Consider the following 22,555-nt stretch of genomic DNA (forward strand, 5'->3'; position numbering starts at 1 on the left):
TTCTAGATGCCATCAGATCTATTTCTGGTAGTCCCCACCTGTCCATAGGGTTCCGAAAAACCTGTGGATGTAGGGCCCATTCCCCTGCATTTATCTCTTGCCGACTGAGAAAATCGGCCTCCCAATTCAGGATTCCTGGAATGAACACGGCAGATATCGTGGGCAGATGAGTCTCTGCCCATACCAGGATTCTTGATACCTCTGCCAAGGCGGCCCGATTCCTCGTGCCCCCTAGATGATTTAGGTAGGCGACCGCGGTGCGATTGTCCGACTGTATCTGCACTGACCTGCCCTTTAAGATTTCCTGAGCCTGCACTAAAGCTTTGAATATAGCTCTTAGTTCCAGGATATTTATCGGTAGCCGGCTTTCCGTCACTGACCACTTTCCTTGAAAAGTGTGTGACCCCGTCATCGCCCCCCAACCTTGAAGACTGGCGTCGGTTTTGACTAATGTCCAATCCGACACCCAAAAGGGGCGACCCTGTCTGAGATGCTTTGTCTGCAACCACCAGGTCAGGGACAACCGTACCTCTGGAGAGAGATGCAGCAGCTGGGACCTGATCGTGCGATGATCCTTGTTCCAGCGAGACAGAATGAATTGCTGCAGTGGTCTGGAGTGGAATTGAGCGTATTCCACCATCCTGAAGGTGGCCACCATCGACCCCAGGACCTGCATGGCTACTAGAACGGATATATGCCTGTTGCAAAGCAACCTGCGTATTCGTGATTGTAGAGCAAGGATCTTCTCCTCCGGCAGATATATTCTCTGCACCACGGAGTCCAATCTCGCTCCCAAATGACACATCTGTTGTACCGGACAGGGTGACTACTTTTGCCAGTTTATGATCCAGCCGTGACTGTACAGACATGATACTGTCAGCCTCAAATGATCCTGTAACTGCTGTGGGGACTGCTCCAGCAATAGGAGGTCGTCCAAGTAAGGCAAAATCCTGACGCCTTGGCGCCTGAGGCATGCCATCATCACTGCCATCACCTTGGTGAATACCCAAGGGGCTGTGGACAGGCCAAACGGCAGGGCCTGGAACTGAAAATGGTCCTCACCTACCGCAAAAGGAAGAAATTTTTGATGAGCCTGTGTGATTGGGATGTGAAGGTAGGCATCTTGTATGTCTAGGGACACCATATAGTCCCCCTGTTCCATTGCCAACACAATTGATCGCAATGTTTCCATCCTGAACCCGGGGGCTCGAACAAATTTGTTGAGCTCTCTCAGATTTAGAATAGGCCGGTATGACCCATTCGGTTTCTGAACCAAGAACAGATTGGAGTAAAACCCCTCTCGGAACTGGTTCTCTGGCACCGGAATCACTACTTCTGATGCTAGTAAGGCAAAGCTCTTTCTGAACCCACCTGCGGGTTTACACAAAAGAACCTTTGAGGAGGAGTCCTCCAAAACGTCAGGGCGTACCCTCGGGAAACAACTCCCCGAACCCAGGCATCCTCCGTCGTGAGGTGCCAGGGCTCTGAGAACCGAAGCAGTCGGCCCCCCACCCTGGGATCCCCCAGGGGGAGGCCCGTCCCATCAGGCCACTGGTTTATCCTGGACCCTAGATCCTGGACGTTTGTTCTGCCAGGGCTTCCTGGGTCCTGCCTTTCTTGGTGGAAATCTCGCTGAGGGCTGACCTTTGGCCTTGCCCTGCGGCCGAAAACCCCGAAAGGACGCCCAATTTAGACGAGGTTGCTGATGGCAAACCTGCCGTCTTTGAGGCTGCCATGGAGGATACAATTTTGTCCAGTTCTGGACCAAAGAGCACACCTCCTGTGAATGGAAGGAATTCTAGGGCCTTTTTGGACCCAACATCTGCCCTCCAATCCTTCAACCAGAGGATCCTACGTGCCACCACGGACTCAGCTGAAACTTTAGAGGAAAGGATCCCTGCATCCAAGGCGACATCACCCAAATAAGAGCCCCCTTCTCTAATAAAGGAGATCATATCCAGTTGCTCCTTAGAGGCATCTGGTAAAGACTCCGTTAGAGTTTGGCCCACTCCTCAATAGCTCTTGCTACCCAGGTAGTGGCCATAGCTGGGCGGGTGGCCATTCCTGGCAGCGAAAAAATTGATTTGAGACAAGACTCCAGTCTCCTATCCGTGGTTTCCTTCTGCGAAACTGCTGGGATTAGTAAAGTGGTACGTTTAATCAGCTGTGCCACATGCGCATCAACTGATGGTGGATTCTCCCACTTGGCACAGTCCTCTGCTGGAAAAGGATATAGAAGCGCCATTCTTTTAGAAGAATGGCTTATCTTATCCGGACAGACCCAGGCTTCCTCCATAAGTTCTGATAAATGTTCATACTTTGGGAATTCTGCCTTAACCAGTTTTTGGCGCTTGAACAGGGGGGCTTTCCTAAGCGGAAGATCCCCTTCCTTGATATTTAACACCGATTTTACAGACCTTATCAGAAAAGGGACATCGGCTACTGGGAAATGATCATCACCCTCCTCGGAGCTAGACTCCTGCGAAAAGTCCTGTGCCTGTTCCTCCTCGGAGGAGGCACTCGAGTACTCACCCATGTAAAGCGGTACATGGCGCCTAGATTTAGGCTGCTTTGGCTTGACAGCCTGAGGCTGAAAAACCCCCAAGGATGATGCCATAACCTTACCAGCACCAGGGTCCATCCAAGGCGGCCACATCATGGGCATAGGATGCATTTGCTGAGGCAAACCCCAAACCGGTGGTACCAGGGCAGCCAGCCGTTCCGCCACCTGAGCCATAACCTGAGAAAATGATGCCCAAGGAGGCTCAGGGCCTGAAACAGGCAAACTTAATTGGTGTGGTGGCTGTCTGAAACAGTTCCCACAAAGACCATTTTGTAGAAAGTCCTGTGGGGACAAACCTGCCTTGCAGGCTATACAGGATATCAGCAACGGGGCTCCCGCCACCTGACCCTCAGACTCCTTAGACATGTCAACTATGCCACTAGTTCTGAGTGTATATGTGCTGCTTTCTACTCTCAACCCACACACCTGTAGCAAGGGAAGGGGAGAGACAGTGACAGTATACAGGAATTACAGTTCTTTTACAGAAGAAACAGTATCCATAAACAACAATCACATGTCATGCATAAATACTCTACGAGCCATATGCATATAAGCTCTCACTACCATAATCAGCCTCAGCTTAGGTAGGACAGAGCCCTGTAAAAACATAGACCAGCAGTAATCTAGATTTAGACGCCTGTCATTTAACCCTCGCCGGGATAAAGCAGTCGGGAAGCCGGCTGTCGGGCTTACGTCAGCCGGCTTCCCGATTGCATCCCCTTGAGTCATCATGGTTAAAGCAAATTGACTGAGGTACTAATTAAGTCATCTGTGCTCTAGCATGTATATTCTTAAAATGTGGACTGTAATGGCGGAGTTTGGAAACCACTGGATAACTCAATCTTAATGTACTTGGTGGTGGTATAAAGTGGGAACTGTGTACTTTAATATTTCGTTGAAATAGAGGTAACAAAGGTAAGTTCTTACCATATCTCTTATTTTGAACTGCAGGGTCCACAGGGCTCCACAGAAGACCTTGGGGATGTCCCAAAGCAGTCCCTTCAAGGGTGGGGACGCTCCTGTCTGGTGGAATCCGCCACCAGAAGGAAGCATCTTGAGAGGCGAAGGTGTCAAATGCGTAATACTGCACAAAGGTATGGACAGAGGACCACGTAGCTGCCTTACAAAGCTGAACAGCCGAGGCGCCACGGCGAGCTGCCCACGAAGGACCCACAGACCGAGTAGAATGAGCAGCAACAGAGGGCGGTGCTAGAAGGCCCTCATGAGCATAGGCCTCAGAAATCTTCAAAATCCACCGAGCCAAAGTTTGCTTGTTGGCTGGCCAACCCTTCTTGTGGAACCCATAAAGGACGAACAAAGAGTCCGACTTCCGAAGGGAGTTGGTACGGTCCACATAAATCCTGAGAGCCCGTACCGCATCCAATGAGGCCTCACCTGCTGAGAGGTCAGGGAAATTAAAGGCTGGCACTATAATTTCCTCATTAATGTGGAAACTAGAAAACACCTTGGGAAGGAACCCAGGGCGAGTCTGAAGCAACGCCCTATCCTGGTGAAAGATCAGAAATGGACGGTGACATGAGAGAGCACCCAAATCTAACACCTTCCTGGCTGAAGCAATAGCCAGAAGGAATACAGTCTTAGCCGTAAGCCATTTGAAATCCACTGAGCCCAGGGGTTCAAATGGAGGTCCTTGGAGAGCCCTCAGGACCACAGCCAAATCTCAAGGAGCCACCGGAGGGATGAAGGGAGGCTGGATATGAAGAAGAAGACCTTGCATAAAGGTGCGGATATCGGGAAGAGTAGCAATCCTACGCTGGAACCAAACAGAAAGGGCAGAAACATGCACCTTCAGTGAAACCAGGCGGAGACTAAGGTCCAACCCGCCTACAGGAAAGCCAACACTGGATATCTGAAAAACCTGGGGGTCGTAACCTCTAGGCCGAAATGCCATACCCTATGGTGTTGACCACAGAGCTAGAAAAACCTTTTGACCTTAGGAGGAATGTCTCAAGAGCCATGCCGTCAAAGACAGACGACCGAGGTCCGGGTAAAGGCAAGGACCTTGAGACAATAGGTCCGGACGTTGAGGCAACAGCAACAGAGTGTCGATGGAGAGACACTGAAGATCCGAGTACCAGTGACGCCTGGGCCACGCCAGAGCCACAAGCAAGATCATGCCACCTTCTTCTTTGAACTTTCGAAGAACTCAAGGAAGCAGGGAGAATGGAGGAAAAGCGGTAAGCAAACTGGAAGGTCCACTTGACCGACAGAGTCTCTACCAGAAGAGCCTCGGTGTCTCTTGTTCTGGACCCGAACATCGGCAGCTTGCCATTGTAACGAGATGCCATGAGGTCTATCTCTGGAAGACTCCACTTGTCCACTAGGAGCTGAAATACTTCCTGGTGAAGAGACCACTCCCCTGGATGCACATCATTACGGCTGAGGAAGTCCACTTCCCAGTTTAGTACTCCTGGTATGAACACTGCCGATATAACACAAAGATTGCCTTCCGCCCATGCAAGAATGCGAGACACTTCTGTTAGTGCTGCTCGACTTCGAGATCCTCCTTAACGGTTGATATAAGCCCCCGTCTTGGCTTTGTCCGACTGTACCTGCACGGGTTTTCCGTGTAGTATGAGTCTGGCTTGTTGTAGAGCCTTGAAGACAGGCCGAAGTTCCAACACATTTATTGGGAGGGCGGACTCCTCGTCTGTCCATCTTCCCTGGAAGAAGTGTGGACCAATCACTGTGCCCCAACCCCGGAGACAGGCGTCCGTCATCAGAAGGACCCAGTCCGGAATCCAGAAGGGGCGCCCCTTGGTGAGGTGATCCGTCTGAAGCACCAGGACAGAGAAAGACGCACTGCCGGAGAGCACCAGTGTTTGCGTCCGAATTCGATGAGAAGATCCGTCCCACCTGAAGAGGATGAGAGTCTGCAGAGGCCGGGAATGAAACTGGGCATACTCCACCATGTCGAACGACGACACTGTGGAGCCCAGCAACTGCATTGCTGAGTGAACCGACACTCTGCAACTGTGCAAGCATTTGCGTACCCGCGTCTACAAGGTGGAGATCTTGTCCCTGGTCAAAAAGATCCTCTGCTGCTGAGAATCCAACAGTGCCCCGAGATGGAGCATCCTCTGTGAAGGAGTCAGGGAGGACTTCTTCCAGTTGATTATCCACCCGTGAGACTGCAGTACAGAGATTGTCAGTTGGAGATGGTGGAGAAGTACCTCTGTAGACCTGGCTAGGAGCAGAAGGTCATCCAGATAAGGCAACAGGCAGACCCCTTGCAGCCGCAGATGGGCTGCCATTACCATCATAACCTTGGCAAACACCCTTGGTGCAGAATACAGGTCAAACAGCAGGGCCTGAAACTGGTAGTGTTGCTGTAACACAGCGAACCTGAGGAACCTCTGGTGAGTCGAAGCAATCAGGATATGCAGGTATGCATCCTGAATATCCAGGGAAACCATAAAGTCCCCAAGTTCCATAGCCAGTATAATAGGCCGCAGGATTTCCGTTTTGAACCGAGGTACTCTGAGAAATTTGGGACTTGCGGTTGAGGATAGGCCGTTAAGAACCGTTTGCTTTTGGAACCAGAAAGAGGTTGGAATAATAGCCCGTTCCTCTCTGAGGATCCAGTACCGGAACTATGACTCCCACCTGGAGGATAGAGCATCTAACTTTCTGGAGTTCCAAGGTCTTGTCCTGGTGTGCTTGAAGTCCCGTAGTGAAAAACTGATGAGGAGGTCTGCTGTGGAAGGAGAGTCTGTGGTGGTCCCTTACCCAAGTGTCTGTGGTGGTCTGGCACAAGCACTGGGCGAACTGAAGTTGATCCCCCAAGGGAAAGCCTGTCCCGTCAGGCTGAGGGCTTATCGTCAGGCTTGGCAGCCGGACGTCTGGTGCTCCAAACATGTTTCTTAGGCTTTGCAACCTTCTTGGTTCCTGCAGGCCTAGGGAAGGACTGACCTTTAGACTTTCCTTGAGGACAATAGGTCAGAAAGGACGAGGTCCCAGATCCTAAAGGAGCTGGGGCCGGGGGGAGACAGGCAGACTTCGCAGCTGCCAAGGTATCCACAATCTTGTCCACATCCGGACCAAACAAGACCTTTCCATTAAAGGGTAAACACTCCAGCCCTTTCTTAGACTCTGTGTCTGCCCTCCAAGACTGCAGCCAAAGAGAGCGATGCACCGAAACGGCTGCAGCTGAAATTCTGGATGTTATGAGGCTAACATCCAAAGCAGCCTCATTGACATATGTACCTGAATCCCTGAGATAACCTACCAGTTCAATCTGCTCACTGGTAGCATCCAAAGATAAGGACGCCTCCAGAGAGTTCACCCAGCATTCCATGGCCCTGGCAACCAAACAAATGGCCATAGCTGGTCTAGAAGCCCCTCCTGAAAGGGAATAAATGGGCCTTAAGCATACCTCCACCTTTCTATCCGTAACATCCTTTAAAGATGACATGGACGGCATAGGTAGAGTCGCACTTTTTACCAGGCACGTAATGTGAGAATCCACCTGGGGAGAAGTTTCCCATTTAGAGAAATAATTATCCTCAAATGGATAAGCATAGGTCAACCTCTTTTGAGGCTGAAACCTTTTGCCCGGAGATTTCCAAGACTACTCCAAATGCACCAACAACTGATCAGACAGAGGAAAAACTGTAGCAGTACTTTTAACCTAATTGAAATAAGCATGTCTAGATTTGGCCACTGGGGATTCCTCATCCCAAATTTCCATGGCCACACGCACCGCACGTATAAGGCCGTGTACATACATTTTCGACTTAGTATCCCTCTGAGGGGGCTCAGAGTCCGATAAGTCATGTATCTCCCCATCATCTGACGTCACGTCATCATCCTTATAACGCGTTGACTGAGACGACAATAGAGTTTTCATAGCAGGTCGCAGAGGAGATTCACTCTGCAACATCTCCGTCAGGTTTTGCTCCGTAGCGTAGAAAGAGTTAACCCACATAGGCTCTGGCGACACCTGAGATGGTGATGGTTGTGTAGCCACTACCATCTGCCTGGATACACCGTGCACAGGAGATGAAGCTACCGCCTGCTGCATAAACCCCATATGAGGGTACACGGGGGGAGCTGCCAAACGTCCTACAAGGGCATTTAAAGCTTGTGCAAAGCAAGCCCAGGGAGGCTCCTGCGCAGAACTGGTCCCAGCAGATGAACCTGCCAAAGCAGAATAGGCAGTACACAATCCTCCAATAATAATTTCCCCTTCTCCCAAACCTGCCCTGCATCTAGAGCAGGACTGCAGGAGGGGAGCATCAATCTGTCCGGATTCGCTCTCAGACATAGTCAAAACTGCTGTATGTGACCCACAACACAGGAAAAAAATAATTGTATATTTAAACTGTGAAGTGCACTTCCATCCTGACAGCACTGGCACCGTGAGGGCTGTGAGAAGGAAAATACAGGGATAGTAAAATGGCTGACAGAAGAATTACAGTCAGACAGTGCTAGCATAAGCCACACACAATGCAAGAATACCTGCACTACAAAAGCACCACACTCAACTACACAGACCTAAAGTCTACATACGCTGACCTGCTTGGAGGAGGTATGTAGGGGGCCCAAGGCTCCGCACCGCATGAAGAGACCAGCGTTGTGTGCCTTAAAATGGCCGCCGGAGCTCAGAGGAGGCGGGCCTGTAGGAGGATTGCTGCACCAGCTCGCCAGACCGCAATGGAAAGGCGCCTAATGCAGCGGGGGAGGAGCTGGCTGTGCTGTACAGGGAAGGCGTCCTCCCCTGGCATGCACTTAATACCCGGGACGCCGGTGCTTATTTGAAAACGTCGGCCTGCTGTCCCTGGTGGTCCAGTGGAAGCGCAGGCTCAGTGCCTGGCTCCACTAAGCAGCTGTCCTCAGGAAGGACCAACCCTGTCGACAAACACCAAACTGTGTATCAGCAGGCGCCTACCGCAGACGCCTGCTGCTTAGCTGAAATCCCCGTAGAATCCGGCCACAGTCCAGGGACCCTCCGGGGTCCCTGATAGCGGAGACCCCGGAAGCCCGCCAAGACCCCCGGAACGGTACCAGCGTCGGCTGGGTGGCGGAGCGGCAGCACGGACGTCCGCTGGACTGTCCATGCTGACCGCTCAGGAAAATTCAACTTCTGGCCAGCCCCTCTTTGCAGTGACCAGACTCCAACCGGGCACCTACAAAACTGAAGGTGCCTTGGCCTGTGGGCGGGGTATAGGAGGGGGCCCCTGATGCATCCTGGGAGAGCAAAAATTAACTATGTGGTGCCCGATGACTAGCAGCCATTGCCTATAACCCAAGGTCTCCTGTGGAGCCCTATGGACCCTCCAGTTGAAAATTTGATTTCAGTGTTATGATATTTGTCGTTCATAGGAAATGCATCATGCCATGCATGCTGGCATCTAGTGTAGGCCTGTACAGCCTGAGGCTCCCCAGGTATTCTGATACCAGCCCCAGCATATTCTGCCAAAGAGCCAAGAGGATATGCTAGGTCTTGTAGTTACACAGCACCTGGAGGACGACAGGTCGTCCAGGCCACACCTAGTGGGTTAACCTACAGCATAGTTCCTACTACTGCGGTAGGCGCCTGCTGATACACAGTTTGGTGTTTGTCCACAGGGTTGGTGCTTCCTGAGGACAGCTGCTCAGTGGAGCCAGATGTCAGCCATTTCATAATTGCATAGAACATATGACAAATGTTTTTCACCAATTAAAAGGATTACATTCTCCTACACACAGCCCCAATGTATATTGCAGCCATCATTTTTGTTGTGGTTGCTTTTACTTCAGCTTCCCAAGTCATACAGTGCATACAGTGTGATCATTTTTTACCATTTACTATCTCATAGGAATTGGTATGATATACCGGCGGACGGGATGTAGGCGGTCAGCAGACTGACAGCTGCATCCCGATAGTGAAGATCCCGACAGTGGCAGGTAAGTAACCTAACCCTCCCCCCCTAACCCGGTGGTGCCTAACACTAACCGCGCCCTGGTGGTGCCTAAACCTAACCCCCCCCCTTCCCGCACTCTAAACCTAACCCTCCCTGGCCGGTGCCTAACCCTAACCTCCCCCCGGTGGTGCCGAACCCTAACCCCATCCCTCCCCGCAGCCTAACCCTATCCCTCCCCATCGGTGCCTAACTACCCCCAGGTGGTCCCTAAACCTAACCCCCCCATCCCCAGACTAACCTGCATACTTACCTTAGGGATGACGTCGGTATCTTGATCCCTTCGAGATGCCGGCATCGGCATTCTGACGGGCGTCGGTTTCCAGGGTCGGTATCCTGATGTCCGGCATCCCGTCCGCCGGCATCTTGAACGGATCCTGTCTCATAAAGCACAGTGATGGATATTCTAACTTAAACAACAAAAACAATGATACTCTATAACAAATGTAATGCTAACAACAATAACACATCGTAAACCCAACTTGTTTGTATGGTATCTAAAGGTAGTAAATGCAAATCAAGAAAAACACATTCAAGTGTGTGACATACTAAAACAGTATAAAACTACAAAGGATACCTCACAGTAGAAGGAAGCAGGAGACCATTAAAAGAAACAGAATGAGAAACTAACTAGGGGCCAATATAAAGGCAATTCAAAAGGAGGAATCCAAGAACTAAGAGGGCTTCTCAAAGGAAGGTCCATCACCGAAATGCTACATTAGTCTGCCAATGAAGAAGGAATTTAAACTGCATTGAAATAAGTTAACCCTTCATACAAAAATATCAGAATTCATGAAAGACAGATAACTGGATGTGTGGCTGCACTAGACAAAGGCCAGCAAGATATGCGATATAGCCTTACTCACTTCCAAACATACATCTATCCTCAAAACGTGTCAAATAACCCCCCATTTAGTGCGCCGCTGACTTGTCGCGCCAAAACACTCATTCTAGGTACCTAGTACACTGTACTAAGTTTCAAAACTGAATAAAAAGTAGCACAATGGATGAAAACGTACACAAACCAGGATAAACAGGCAAAAGACAGGTACAATACGATTGACCCATGTCATGCAACATTAGGCTTAATCTACCCAGTACACTATAAGAAAAGTAAGACATAAAATGAAGTAAAAATTATGCAGTCTGTGTAAAACGGCAAAAGACTGGTGCAATACGAATGACCTACACCATGCATTGTTATGGTCCGTACGCAAGGTCAGATAAACTGCACAATTTTAACGATAACGATCATATAGTTATCGTTAAAATCGTACAGTTTCTGGCCCCTACAAGCGACCAAACGATGGTCGATGCACGGGCACGAATGGCCGATGACGACCATTGACCGTCGCCTGTGCATGCAGATCAACCTGGTCGAAATCGTCCAGGTTAGCCTGTTTACTATAGGGACCAGCGATCGTTAATCACGGGTCGTTATAGTCGTTGGGGGGTTAATGCATGTGTTGGATGGTTGATAACGATCATCCAAGACATGCAGGACGATCAGATAAGGATCGTTATCTAATAGTCTGATGAACTGACCGTGTGTACCCTCCATTATGCTTTATTTCCAAATTCATACCAATTCCTTTGTGATATCTAGTACGCTATATGTGAGCTAAGATACAAAATTGTGGAAAAAGTAACCCAAATTAAGAAAAAAAGTGCACAGCACAGGGATCGCATCTTATGGCGCAAAAAGGAAAATATAGAACACAGCTGTAGCAGAACTGCAGACATTGAAAACTACAGTCTAATAACATAAGCTGGTTCAAGGCCACAGGAAATGCGGAACTACAAGTCATAAAAAGCTATTTTCAAATAATATCGGAGAGATCAGTTTAAAAAAAAGTCACCTACTTTATAAGATATACTTATGCCTTAATTCCTTAATGTCTGTAGTTCACTGTCTGAGCATTGTGGCTACTTTGCAGCTTCTCGCCAGGAACACAAAGGAAATATTCCTAAAAAAGGAAAGGGTCTTCTACAGATAGCTGATTTACTTGGTGACTGTTGAAATCAAACAGGAAAGGTGTAAATAATCTGAAAAAAGTCCTTCCTCCTGTACAGACAAGGAACATGTGGGTTTGTGCCTCAGAGAGAAATTGGGCATACTACTATTGAGGTGCTCTGTACTAAATTATATGCTATACCCAACATTAGGTAGATCCCTTGATGCGATGATCTATGGATGCAGAGAAAGCATTCAATAGAATAGATGGGTAATGGAATATAATTTATTGACTTCAGGATAAGTCCCAGTAAACTCAAATAAATAGGTGCCCTCTACTGTCTACATACTGGTAAACAAGCTTTTTTTGCATTTGTAGATAATCAGAAAAACACTACATAGTGAATCCCCCTATCGCTACTGATATTTAATCTAGTGTTGGAGGCCTGGGCACATCAAGATTGTCATTGTGGGAAAATGAAAACATAAAATACTTCTCTATGTAGATCTTTATGGATCTACTTATACAAATTCAAGGGTCTCAAACCCATGAATATTACATGAATGACCATCATGAATTTTAGCCAACTTCCGACCGGGATCCTAAGCCCCCTAAAACCTGGCCAGGATCCAAGTGGACCACCTTGCGTTTCATCCCAATCGGTGCAGGGGTGTTCAAATGCATAAATGGCCAAACAAATGAATTATATATATATATATAAGATATATTACTTCCTTTTAGCAAATATGTTCCTCCAATTCTCCAATCTACAATGCTATCCTGACATATAAAGTTACTCAGTAGATATTACTCTATTTCAGAAAATAATGGTAAAGGATATAGGTTTTGTATGTAAGGAAAATCAATAGTTACATATAATTAAAATTATTTTGAGAAGCTTCCTAAGTAGAAACTGGAAAATCTCATGTGTCTGGTCTACATGAGTGCATATTAGTAAAAAACATGCCTATATTTCTGAGTAGCCTAAATAATGCACCTGGTATTGCCACTTCCTTTCCTTTCATGACTACAACTTATTGCTACTGCCAACTTTCCCACCACCCAAATGAGAAAAAAACCACTAATTCCCAAATCTGTATTATAGGTCACTCCTCCTATTGTAGACTGGTTTTCAAATGTAAATCTCCATCATCAACAGAAATGTTTATACTTAATTTCTCGGCATAAGCGCCTGTGGATGAAATGAAAATCCTCCCTGGTTTATAAGACGCTTGTTTCATCAATAGTAAAGGGTATATGAGCTAACTGAGAAAAAAGGTCAGCCCCTACTCTCCTGTACTCCCTCCTTGCTATTCCTCATTATTTTATAACTTTCTTAATTCTCTTGTTACCTATACTGATGATATTTCCACCAAAGGACCTATGTAATTTGAAATTACTAAGCCTAAAATTTGGGTTCAGATAATTATTTTTTCTGTTAAACACTATTTGCACTTATTTAACTTTCACCCTAGGCCTAGGGGAATGGGATTGAAATACCGGCGGCTGAACAGTGAAAACCCGACAGTAGGAGATCCCGACGGGCGGTGGTAAGTATCCTAACCATTCCCTCTCCCCCCCCTTAACCCTCCTTTAAGGGTGCCTAACCCTAACCTCCCCCCCCCCCCCAAGTGTGCCTAACCCTAACCTCTCCCTAGTGGCACCTATCTCTAACCCCCCCCCTTCCCCTAGCCTAACCCTAACTTTGTCGGGAGGGTGCCTAACTCTAAGTCGACGCCTATGTTAAGTTCCGTGTCAGGCAGGAAGTGTTGGTATTTAGACTGGCGGCATTGCATCTGCCGGTTTAATAACTACATCCCGGCCTAGGGGCCTTTTCATTTAGTTAGGAGCAGATTCTTTTAAAAAGGTACAAATTTACACATAAACATTCCACTTTAGACTGCAAGTGGTACAAAAGCAATTAGCTATATTTTTATTGGAATGCAAAAAAATGAAACGGATTTATTTTTACACTGGGATAAAAAATTTGGGCTAGGATGCGCCCCCTCCCACCCGACAAAATAGTTTTTATAGGCAGCCAAATTGCACCTTCTAGCTGGATTTACAAACTCTAAGGGGCATATGTAACAAGCTGTTTTTTTTACATAAAATAATGCAGAAACTGCAGCTTCTGCATAATTTTGCGTATCATACCTATGTACTAATAGCACAATGCAGCAGATTTCGCAGAAATCTCCTGCAAAGTGCTACCACTTCCGATCGCAGTCCTCATTATTATCAATGGGGACTACAATCTGCCCCTATGTACCAAACTCCAAAAAGCTTTTCGGAGCATGGCCTCAGTAGTTTACACCACCTTCAGTTAGTGTAAAATAATCCTATTTAAGCCTATGGAGGTTCCTGGATCAGAAGAGGGATCTTTCGATCTTTCTCTCTCGAAGCCCCCGGTCGGCTCTGGAAGCTGGCGCTGTGCGCATGCGCAATGTCAGTTTCCACAGGAGAAGTCTTTCACAAACGTGGAAGACTTTTACAATTTGCCCAAGGATATAACTTGCAGGGACAGCGGTTTCTACATAGTGGGGATATTTTTTATTAAAAATTAAAATATTCCCTGCGATATGGATACATAATAATCGCGGCAGTTACATGATTATTAGTACATAGACCCCCAAATGCCTCCTTTGGTATTTAAAACTCGCCACCCTCCAAATAAAACTGCTCACACAGGTGATCTTGACCATTAGTGACGAGGCCACTCACGCCAGCCAGAGATCTCAACTCTATAAGATCAATCTGTCCATATCCCTTTAATAGATGTCTGCGGAAACTACAGGGAACCAAGCATATTTCAGCACAATCAGCTCTTGTGTTTAGTTTACAAGGGGTTACCAAGGGTAGCGATGTATCTACATAGGGGCAGATTTTATTTAGGAGGGGTTCACTAATTGTGTTGTAATTCATTAAAACAATATAAGGCATGCTATAAGGTATGTTGCATGTTTAAAGGCCATACATAAAGGTACTGCTCTATCTACCATGATTGCACTTACATAATAAGGTTCAGCTTCCCTTTCAGTGAGCTCATCCTGATATAATGTGAAGCACGTTGGTAATCGCCCATACCAAACGTCTCGAAGTACGTCCTTGTCATCTGTCATTCTTCCAGAAGTTTGGATTGCACATATAGACCAGTTGGTTTCATTCACAGGTTTAGTGTCAAAACTATTTTCTGAAAGAGAGATAAAATAGAGACATTTACTAAGTTAAAAATATTCTGTCAAGTGGTATCTATGGAACAGACGGCCATGAACCTTTTCACAACGTCCAAACTTTAAATGGACTTTATTAAGCAATTTTGAACCAATAAAATAAATAAGACTTTTTTTTATCAAAATAGGTCATTTATTTGTAAATAATGTACTAAGGATTAGTTTTTTGTCATAAATGAATTGGTATAAAGTCACAGATTAAGCATAATGATGCATGGCAAGGGTCACTCGCATCGGACCTGTCTTTTGCCTGTTTAACCTAGATTTCATACTTTTTCCTAAACATGAGTCTTAGTTGGCTTACAGTGTACTAAGGGCCTGATTCATAGTTGTATGGTATTGCACAGCCGCTGCTTCTTTGTAGGTAGCGGCTGTATAATACTGTACAGCTAATATGCTAATGCTACAGGAGGCATCGAAGGACAAAAGATGCCTCCTGCCAGCATTGCAGATTCAAGTGCGGCGTCCTGGGATGCAGCATCGGATAACCATCACCATCCGAATAAGCCTAAACTTACTCAGACACCCGCCTCAACTACTCAGTCGGAGCCAGGAAATCTGCGTCAGAAAACGCAGACCTTGGCCTCGGCAAGCCTACAAAGCGGGTTTGCGCACTTCCCCAAATCAGGCCCTAGGTATTTAGTATTAGTGTTTTGGCACAGCTTAGTAGCAAAGTCTGTGGTGCGCTAAGTGGGGCTATTTGAGGATAGTTATATGTGGATGCATCTGTAGCATTACTATTGCTCTTGCATGTCCAATATTTAAAAATGATGCCCATCCAACTGTAGATCTTTACATTTTCCAGGTAATGCGTCCCTTGACAACTGTATCCATGGAACATCGGTCAGTAATGAACAGCTCCCTTCCTTATGGGATTAGTTATCAGATCTGGTTGTCAGTTAGGACAACTAATTGCAATACATGATCAGAGAGGGCAATTGCACTAAAGGAGAAAACTGCCATGGGATATTTTAACTGTAAAAGAGAGAACTCTGGGTGTGTGCCTTAGCTAGCAAGCTAATTAAAGGTTGATCTATGAGTGCCTCCGGATTTTCATCTAAATTAATCTTCATCTCTACCAGATTTAAGGCCATTCTGCAAAAAATAAACTTAGACCGTTATCCTCACCTACCTGTGTCCCTTATACTATCCTGGGATCACCAAGGGTGAGCTACAAAACTGTCATTCTAAACCACTGCCGACACATCTGGATGCCTATATTTCACTTTAGGTCTACCTGGCTTAGACTTCCCCCGTAAAAAGCTCAGCAAACACTGCACACTGGCCACCAGTCCTTTAAAGCTTGAACAGAAGCAAACCTCCAGGAGTGGCACTCATCCAATCCTCACATTATCAGTGTACTCCTGGAGCTTCCGCAGCTCGAAGGTGGGAACTGACACCCAGACATAACTCCAGTCCCACCGAAATTGAAAAGCTTCAAAATTCATAACAGGATAGTAAGTCCTGACTTACCAACTTACCTGACCAGACACTGCACAAACCCCCACCAGATCTTTCCAGTGGCTCTACAATCTCAAAAAGCAACCAAAGCAGGCAGAGAATGACAATTGAGAGCGAAGTACGTGCTCTGTCCTCAATCCCTGCACTGGTCTGACTCCCAGATGCCAAGGTCACATATTAGCAACAACTGTGAGTCACAGACCTCTGAAGGTCCACAGCGCAGTTTTCTCAAAAAAGTGAGTAAATAAGTCCAGAATTGAATAAACTTACTTTGTGTTCTCAAGTTTGTATGTTGTGAAAGATACTTTTTGAATATACAAATTCAATTTTCAATACTCTTTAACGCTGTTTGCTGTACCAAAAAACACACTAGCCGCCCCCCAGTGGTCAACTATTGATATAACACCCTTTGCCGTTACGCAAATCCTTTAACAAACAGCATATTATACAGTTATGATGAAGTCGATGCCTCTTCTGAAGCAGTAGAGGCATATTAGAGATAATAAATTCCACCTGTGCGGATACTTCCCGAAAAAGTTTTTGCCCACAGAAAGGAATTATGCCAAGGGGAGCAAGAGTTGCTTGCAATCAACTAGCATTGGAGGAATGGCGTTATCTCCTTTAAGGAACACATTTTCCAGTCACTATCTACACCAGTGGTGTCAAGCTCAGGCCCTCCAGCTGCAGTGGAACTACACATCCCAGCATACAGTGTCACAATTTTGCTATTATGGCATGCTAACACTGTGGCAGGGCATGCTGGGATATGTAGTCCCACAAAAGCTGAAGGGCCCGAGTTTGACACCACTGATCTACACAGACCACCGGAAACTATTATTTGTGAAGAATATCCAATGTCTAAATACCAGATTGGCTCGATGGGCTATGTTTTTTACACAATTTAAGTCACCTTGACATTATGTCCAGGATCCCAGAATAAGAAGGCTGATGCTCTGTCTCGCTCGATCATCCCAGGAAATCCTTCTGAAACCCAAAGAGAACTTCCTGTCCTAGAACCCACTCTGCCTCTTGGTAAAACCTTTGTTGCTCCAGAACTACGCATGCAATTATTGGTATGGGCGCATGCATCCCACTTTGCCGGACACACTAGTATCCATAAAACCACAAAATTCTTACAACGTTCTTATTGGTGGCCATCTATGAAGTCTGACATAGCGGAAGTCATATTATCTTGCACTAAATGTGCACAGCATAAAACCTCCAGGCAAACTCCAGCTGGGAATCTTGTACCTTTATTAATTCCTACCTGTCCATGGACACATTTAGCTATGGACTTCGTAACAGACCTTCCGGCTTCCAGAGGACATACCACGATTTGCGTGGTTATAGACCGATTTTCCAAAATGGTCCATTTCGTCCCTCTTAAGAAATTGCCCTCCGCTCCTGAATTGGCTCAGCATTATATTTCTGAAATCTTTCATTTACATGGACTACCCTCTGAAATAGTCTCCGATCATGGAGTTCAATTTGTAGCAAAATTTTGGAGAGATCTGTGTTCAGCATTACAAATGAAGTATCATCCTCAGAAGAACGGAGTTACGGAACGTGTTAACCAGGATCTGGAAACGTTTCTTCATACTAATCTATCCTCTTCGCAAAATACAGTAACTGGTTTGATCTTCTGCCTTGGGCAGAATTCCCACACAATAGTTCTTAGCACTCCTCCACCGGTCATACTCCATTCTTTACTGTTTATGGCAAACATCTACGGGTACCCGAGTTTCAAAGTTTTCAAACTTTCGATCTGCCAGCAGTTACATCCTCCTTACAGTACTTCTCCAAGATTTGGAAAAAAGTTCAATCTACACTACAAAAAAATTCCTATTGATACAAACATTGGACAGATAAAAGAAGATGATCAGTTCCAAGTTTGAAAGCAGGGGACCAAGTATGGCTTTCTAATCGAAACCTACGTCTACGAGTGCCATCGATGAAATTCACCTACCATTTTATTGGCCCGTTTCCAGGGGAAGGAGTTATCAACCCGGTTGCTAATAAGCTCAAACTGCCTTCTTACCTCAAGATTACCAATTAATTTTACATCTCGTTACTAAAGCCCTGGTTCTGAATCGGTTTCTTAAAACTCTGCCTCGTTCTCCTAAGGTATTCACCGAAAGAGGAATTGACTTTGAAATTAAAAAGATCCTTGATTCCCGTCTTCGTTATGGTCACCTCCAGTATTTTGAAGACTGGAAAGGTTACAGTCCAGAGGAACGTTGCTGGGTGAACTCTTCCGATGTCCATGCTTCCTTATTGGTCCGCAGGTTTCACTCTGAGAACCCAAGAAAACCCAAAAAGTGTCCAGAGGCCAACCAAAAAGGAGGTGGTAATGTCACGGGCCACTCTGGAGGACCGCGGGGGTCCAAAATTTACCTTCCCGGGCGCTCTGCCGGGGTCCGTTTGGTGGGGGTGCAGGCTACTGGAGGTTAGCGTGGTGTGCGGGTAGGTCTCTGAGAAGCAGCACGGTCTCTGGCATGTTGTAGCTGGGAGTCTGTGTAAACACTGCCGGGTGCTGGGCATCGCCATCTTGGATTTGGTCACATATCAGGAAGGAGCCAATCTAATCTGAATGATTCACATGGGCTCTAACAGCCAATCCAGCTCCAGTCTTGGGTACTTAAGGGCTTCCTGGGAGTTCTCAGGTTGCCAGTGCAATGGCTTACACAGCTAGTCTGTGTGCTAGTTCTCTGTGCTCCTTGTCTCGTTTAACTCAAGTGTCCCAGTTGCAGTGCTCTTTCGTGAATTAATTTGCTGCCAGCTCCAATTCATAGAGCCACTGTCAGTGCTCTGCTCTGGTAATCTGCCGCTCCTGCGCTACGTTACAGAGCTCCTCCACCAGCATTCCCAGTCAGCACCGGTACCAGGTTCCCATACCTCAGCGTCTCCGGAGCCGCGCTCTGCATACCATGTGGGGTTTAGCTCCCTTTTCCCTGTGATCTCCATTCTCCGCATCATCCAGCAAAGGCAGAGACATTCATGAACAAGTACCCCCTGCACCCAGCCTCATTCCAATATCAGGAAATTGCTCACAAGGACTTTCCTGCACCCAGTCCGGGTCCACTCCCCACTTTGGATTTGACACGATTCCTGCAATGCTGTGAGCAGTCCCCTCCCTCCCTTGTGTTAACTTTTGCGAATTTATCTTTGTGAACCTGAAAAAGTCAATTTTTAATGACATCCATAGGGTTTTACAGGGCTGACCTGGGTTCAGTGTGAACAGGGCCAGACCAGGAATAACCCTGGTCGAAGGTGCAGTGTGAAAGGGGTCTAACCCAGGTCGCAGCCAGATTGGACCCGTGTTCAAAATCCTGGGTCAGAGCTGGGTTTGCAATGTGAAAGGGGTACATATCCTTTCACACCTAAATCCTGTGTCCGATCTGAGTTATTAAACAAAGTTTCAACGCGTGTTACAGCTGCTACTGAATAATATTGTTACTAAAGAAAAGCAATTAAAAAATAGTTAAACAATCTAGAAACAAAGTCAAGCCATACAAATGTATACAATGTAGCACTGATTTTCATAAATAACTTTGTAGAGAACCAACCAACCAACCAATCAGCATATCAGGGTATGTAGCTAAACTTAATGGAAAATGTAATTTCTCTGCTGGACAGACAAAACAAAAGCTGAAGAACTACTGTACAGCAGCCCAGACATAACCAGTTGACAGCAGCATGCTAAAACCTGCACATATTATCTTTGTTAAAAGTACGAAAAAAATTGAATATACAAAATTATCTTAAGTGCTCTCCTTTATATTGCCGGTTTAAACAGAGTTCAAAACTGATGCTGATAACAAACCTTTATGGCGTGAAGGTGGCAGTGAATAAAGGGTGGAGTAATAGTGATCATTCTAGGTCCGGGGCTGGGCAGGGCGCAGGACCTAGAAAGGGGCACTTCTGCACACATGCACCTAAAAGGGGGCGTGACCAGAAGAGAATGGACCTGTTTTTAGAACACGCCCCCTTTTCACCACTCTTAGGGGCGTGCCCAGCACTTACGGACATGCCTGGCTGCCCCCAAGCTCTCCCTTTTCGAAAACAGCCTACCAGGAACGCTAAGTCAATATAGAGCACTGCATTTATATGTTTCATAGAGTACAAGTAGCCGAAGAATCTGAAGTTGTCTCTCATGCTCAACTCAGTGATATTCAGCTCATTGTTAAAAACTGATTTTAAAAAATCCCATTGCATATTTTTAAAAAAGCAAAACCACTTAACTAAATACCACTAAGTCAGGGCTCGACAAATCCCGGGGGCCATGTCGCCATGGCTACCCGATTTTGCAGTGAGGGAGGAAGCAGATCCTCATCAGCTCTGGCGTAGTTTCATACCTATAGTATTGCGGTGTTCATATCATGCACGGGAGTTCATGTGCTGAATGTCGCCTACGGTGACTGCTATGCCTGTGTCCGTCCCACCCTGCGCTGACGACTCCTCTCCATCCTGGCCTGCTCTGATCCCTGCTGTCTGTCCCAGTCTATGCTGATCCTTCTGTACGTCCCAACTGTCTCCGGCTGCATAGAGCTTTCCGTTAGTAGGGTCTATGCGTGGCCAGAGATTGCGGAGCAGCTTCAGGAGGATAGTGGTGTGACCATGAGGGGGGGTTGTTGTACTTTCTGGCACCATTGTTTTATGTGAAATGTGGTCCGTTATTACTGGAGGGTGGAGCAGGGAAGCTGTGCAGAGCAGTGAGGGGGCCTCCATTTTACTGTATCCATTCAACTGTTACCATTTTGTGGACTAGAATAGTGTGTGTATAACACACAGAGCTGTACTCCTTACTTTATTTGGGGGGGCAGTGGTCTGGCTCCTACCATTTCATCCTGGCTCCTAGATTTTAAAAAAATTTGTCAAGCCCTGCACTAAGTGAACAAAGAGTTTAATGTAAATCAGGGCTCAACACATTTTTGAAAATTTTGGATGCAGGTTATCGTCTTCAACTAAAATATGAAGATTTCTATAGACCACACAAACCCCTTCACCTTCCCTGTATGCCATCAGACCAGATACATGCCCGTCTATGATGCCCAATCCATAGTATGCCACACTATAGTGCCTCTGATACATGGTATGCCATACCACGGTGCATCTCTAGCACTACCTCAAATCCATAGGCAAGCATACTATCCATAAGCAAACACTACTACATGTTTTACTGGCATTATTATTAAACATTTTACCTAGATGTTCAATTTGCCTATTATATAACATGTGATTGTCTATTTAACAAATTATTTTTATATTTTGGGGTTTTGTCACGTCAATACTCTTTGGTTATAGTGATAGATGTGCTGCTCTTGAACACCACATTTGTCTTAGTACACAGGCTAAGTAATTTTGCAATTTAGCTCCAATTGTTCCAGTCTTATTGCAGTGCATCATACAGATTAGACGTTGCAAATTAAAAGAGACTCCTATCTAAAACACCTTCAGCCAACATACCCATGTATGCACTTATGTATTAGCACAGACTAGAAGTATAAAAGAAAACAATGCAGGGTTAGGAACATTTATAGGTCTGTGAGAATAATTGTTACTACAACGGGTGTCTCCGGGCAGGTGAGGGCCAGGGGCACGGGTGGGTGTCACACGATGCGGAGGGTGCTATAGCCAGACAGGAACCTGTCATCTTCTCTATGTGACATATACTAGCAAGCAGGGAGAGCACACGTGTGTGCGGTGCAGCGGTGACACACATGTAGGTGGCTGTGCCGTGTACAGGAGGTGCTATGTGTATGAGGGCGCTGCGCATACACCCAACTGGGTGACTGAATTACCCGAATTTTCAGCAGTTCTCCTCCCGGCACTCTCAGTCACTTCCGGGTGTGACTGTCCCCGCCCACCCAGTCTTCACGTCACCTGCTCATGTTGTACGGAAACCTCAGAGATACAATACAAATGGAAAGTGAGTGAATGCAGCGTGGGGACGGGGGGCTGGATTGAGTCTTCGGTATAGTTGCAAAGTACGCTTATAACAAGCGGAATTGGGCTTGTTTTTTTTTTCCCAGTTGCTTGTTTTTTTTGGATGGTTGCTTGTTTTTGGGCTTATTTTTTTTTAGGTAGCTTGTTTTTGGGCTTGATAGCCAGGTCCCACTACTAAGGTGAGCAAATGTTATATAGCTCCTTCACCAATCCATTTATGTTTAGCTGTCTGTATATCTCTCTGTATATGTCGTAATATATATTTGGTTAACTAGAATGACTCGTTTAAACGATCAATAGAAATAAAATTTTCCCATATGTCAGTTATTTTGTTTTGACGTGTTTAAATTACTCTTTTGTCCTGTACTTTACCACGCACATGATTCAACAGTGCACACTAGTTGTTTGGGAATCTGTGTAGGACCCATTCTGCGCATGTGCAGAACGGGTCCTGCTATATCACACAGGCTTATTGAT

General features: G+C 46.3%; 1 protein-coding gene across 1 annotated transcript in view; it reads right to left on the reverse strand.

Annotated features, from left to right (window-relative positions):
- Positions 1-22,074, reverse strand: part of ATG5 (autophagy related 5) — a 215,779-nt gene extending 193,705 nt beyond the window's left edge. Inside the window, exons 1-2 of the mRNA XM_088460512.1 lie at positions 21,934-22,074; positions 14,453-14,631 (exon numbers count right to left, since the gene is read on the reverse strand). Of these exons, the coding sequence (XP_088316638.1) occupies positions 14,453-14,560 (108 nt within the window). The 5' untranslated portion in view covers positions 14,561-14,631; positions 21,934-22,074. The remainder of the gene's footprint in view (positions 1-14,452; positions 14,632-21,933) is intronic.
- Between the last annotated feature and the right edge of the window lie 481 nt (positions 22,075-22,555).

Source organism: Taudactylus pleione, unplaced genomic scaffold (assembly GCF_031769625.1).
Source record: "Taudactylus pleione unplaced genomic scaffold, aTauple2 ptg000046l, whole genome shotgun sequence".
NCBI lineage: Eukaryota > Metazoa > Chordata > Amphibia > Anura > Myobatrachidae > Taudactylus > Taudactylus pleione.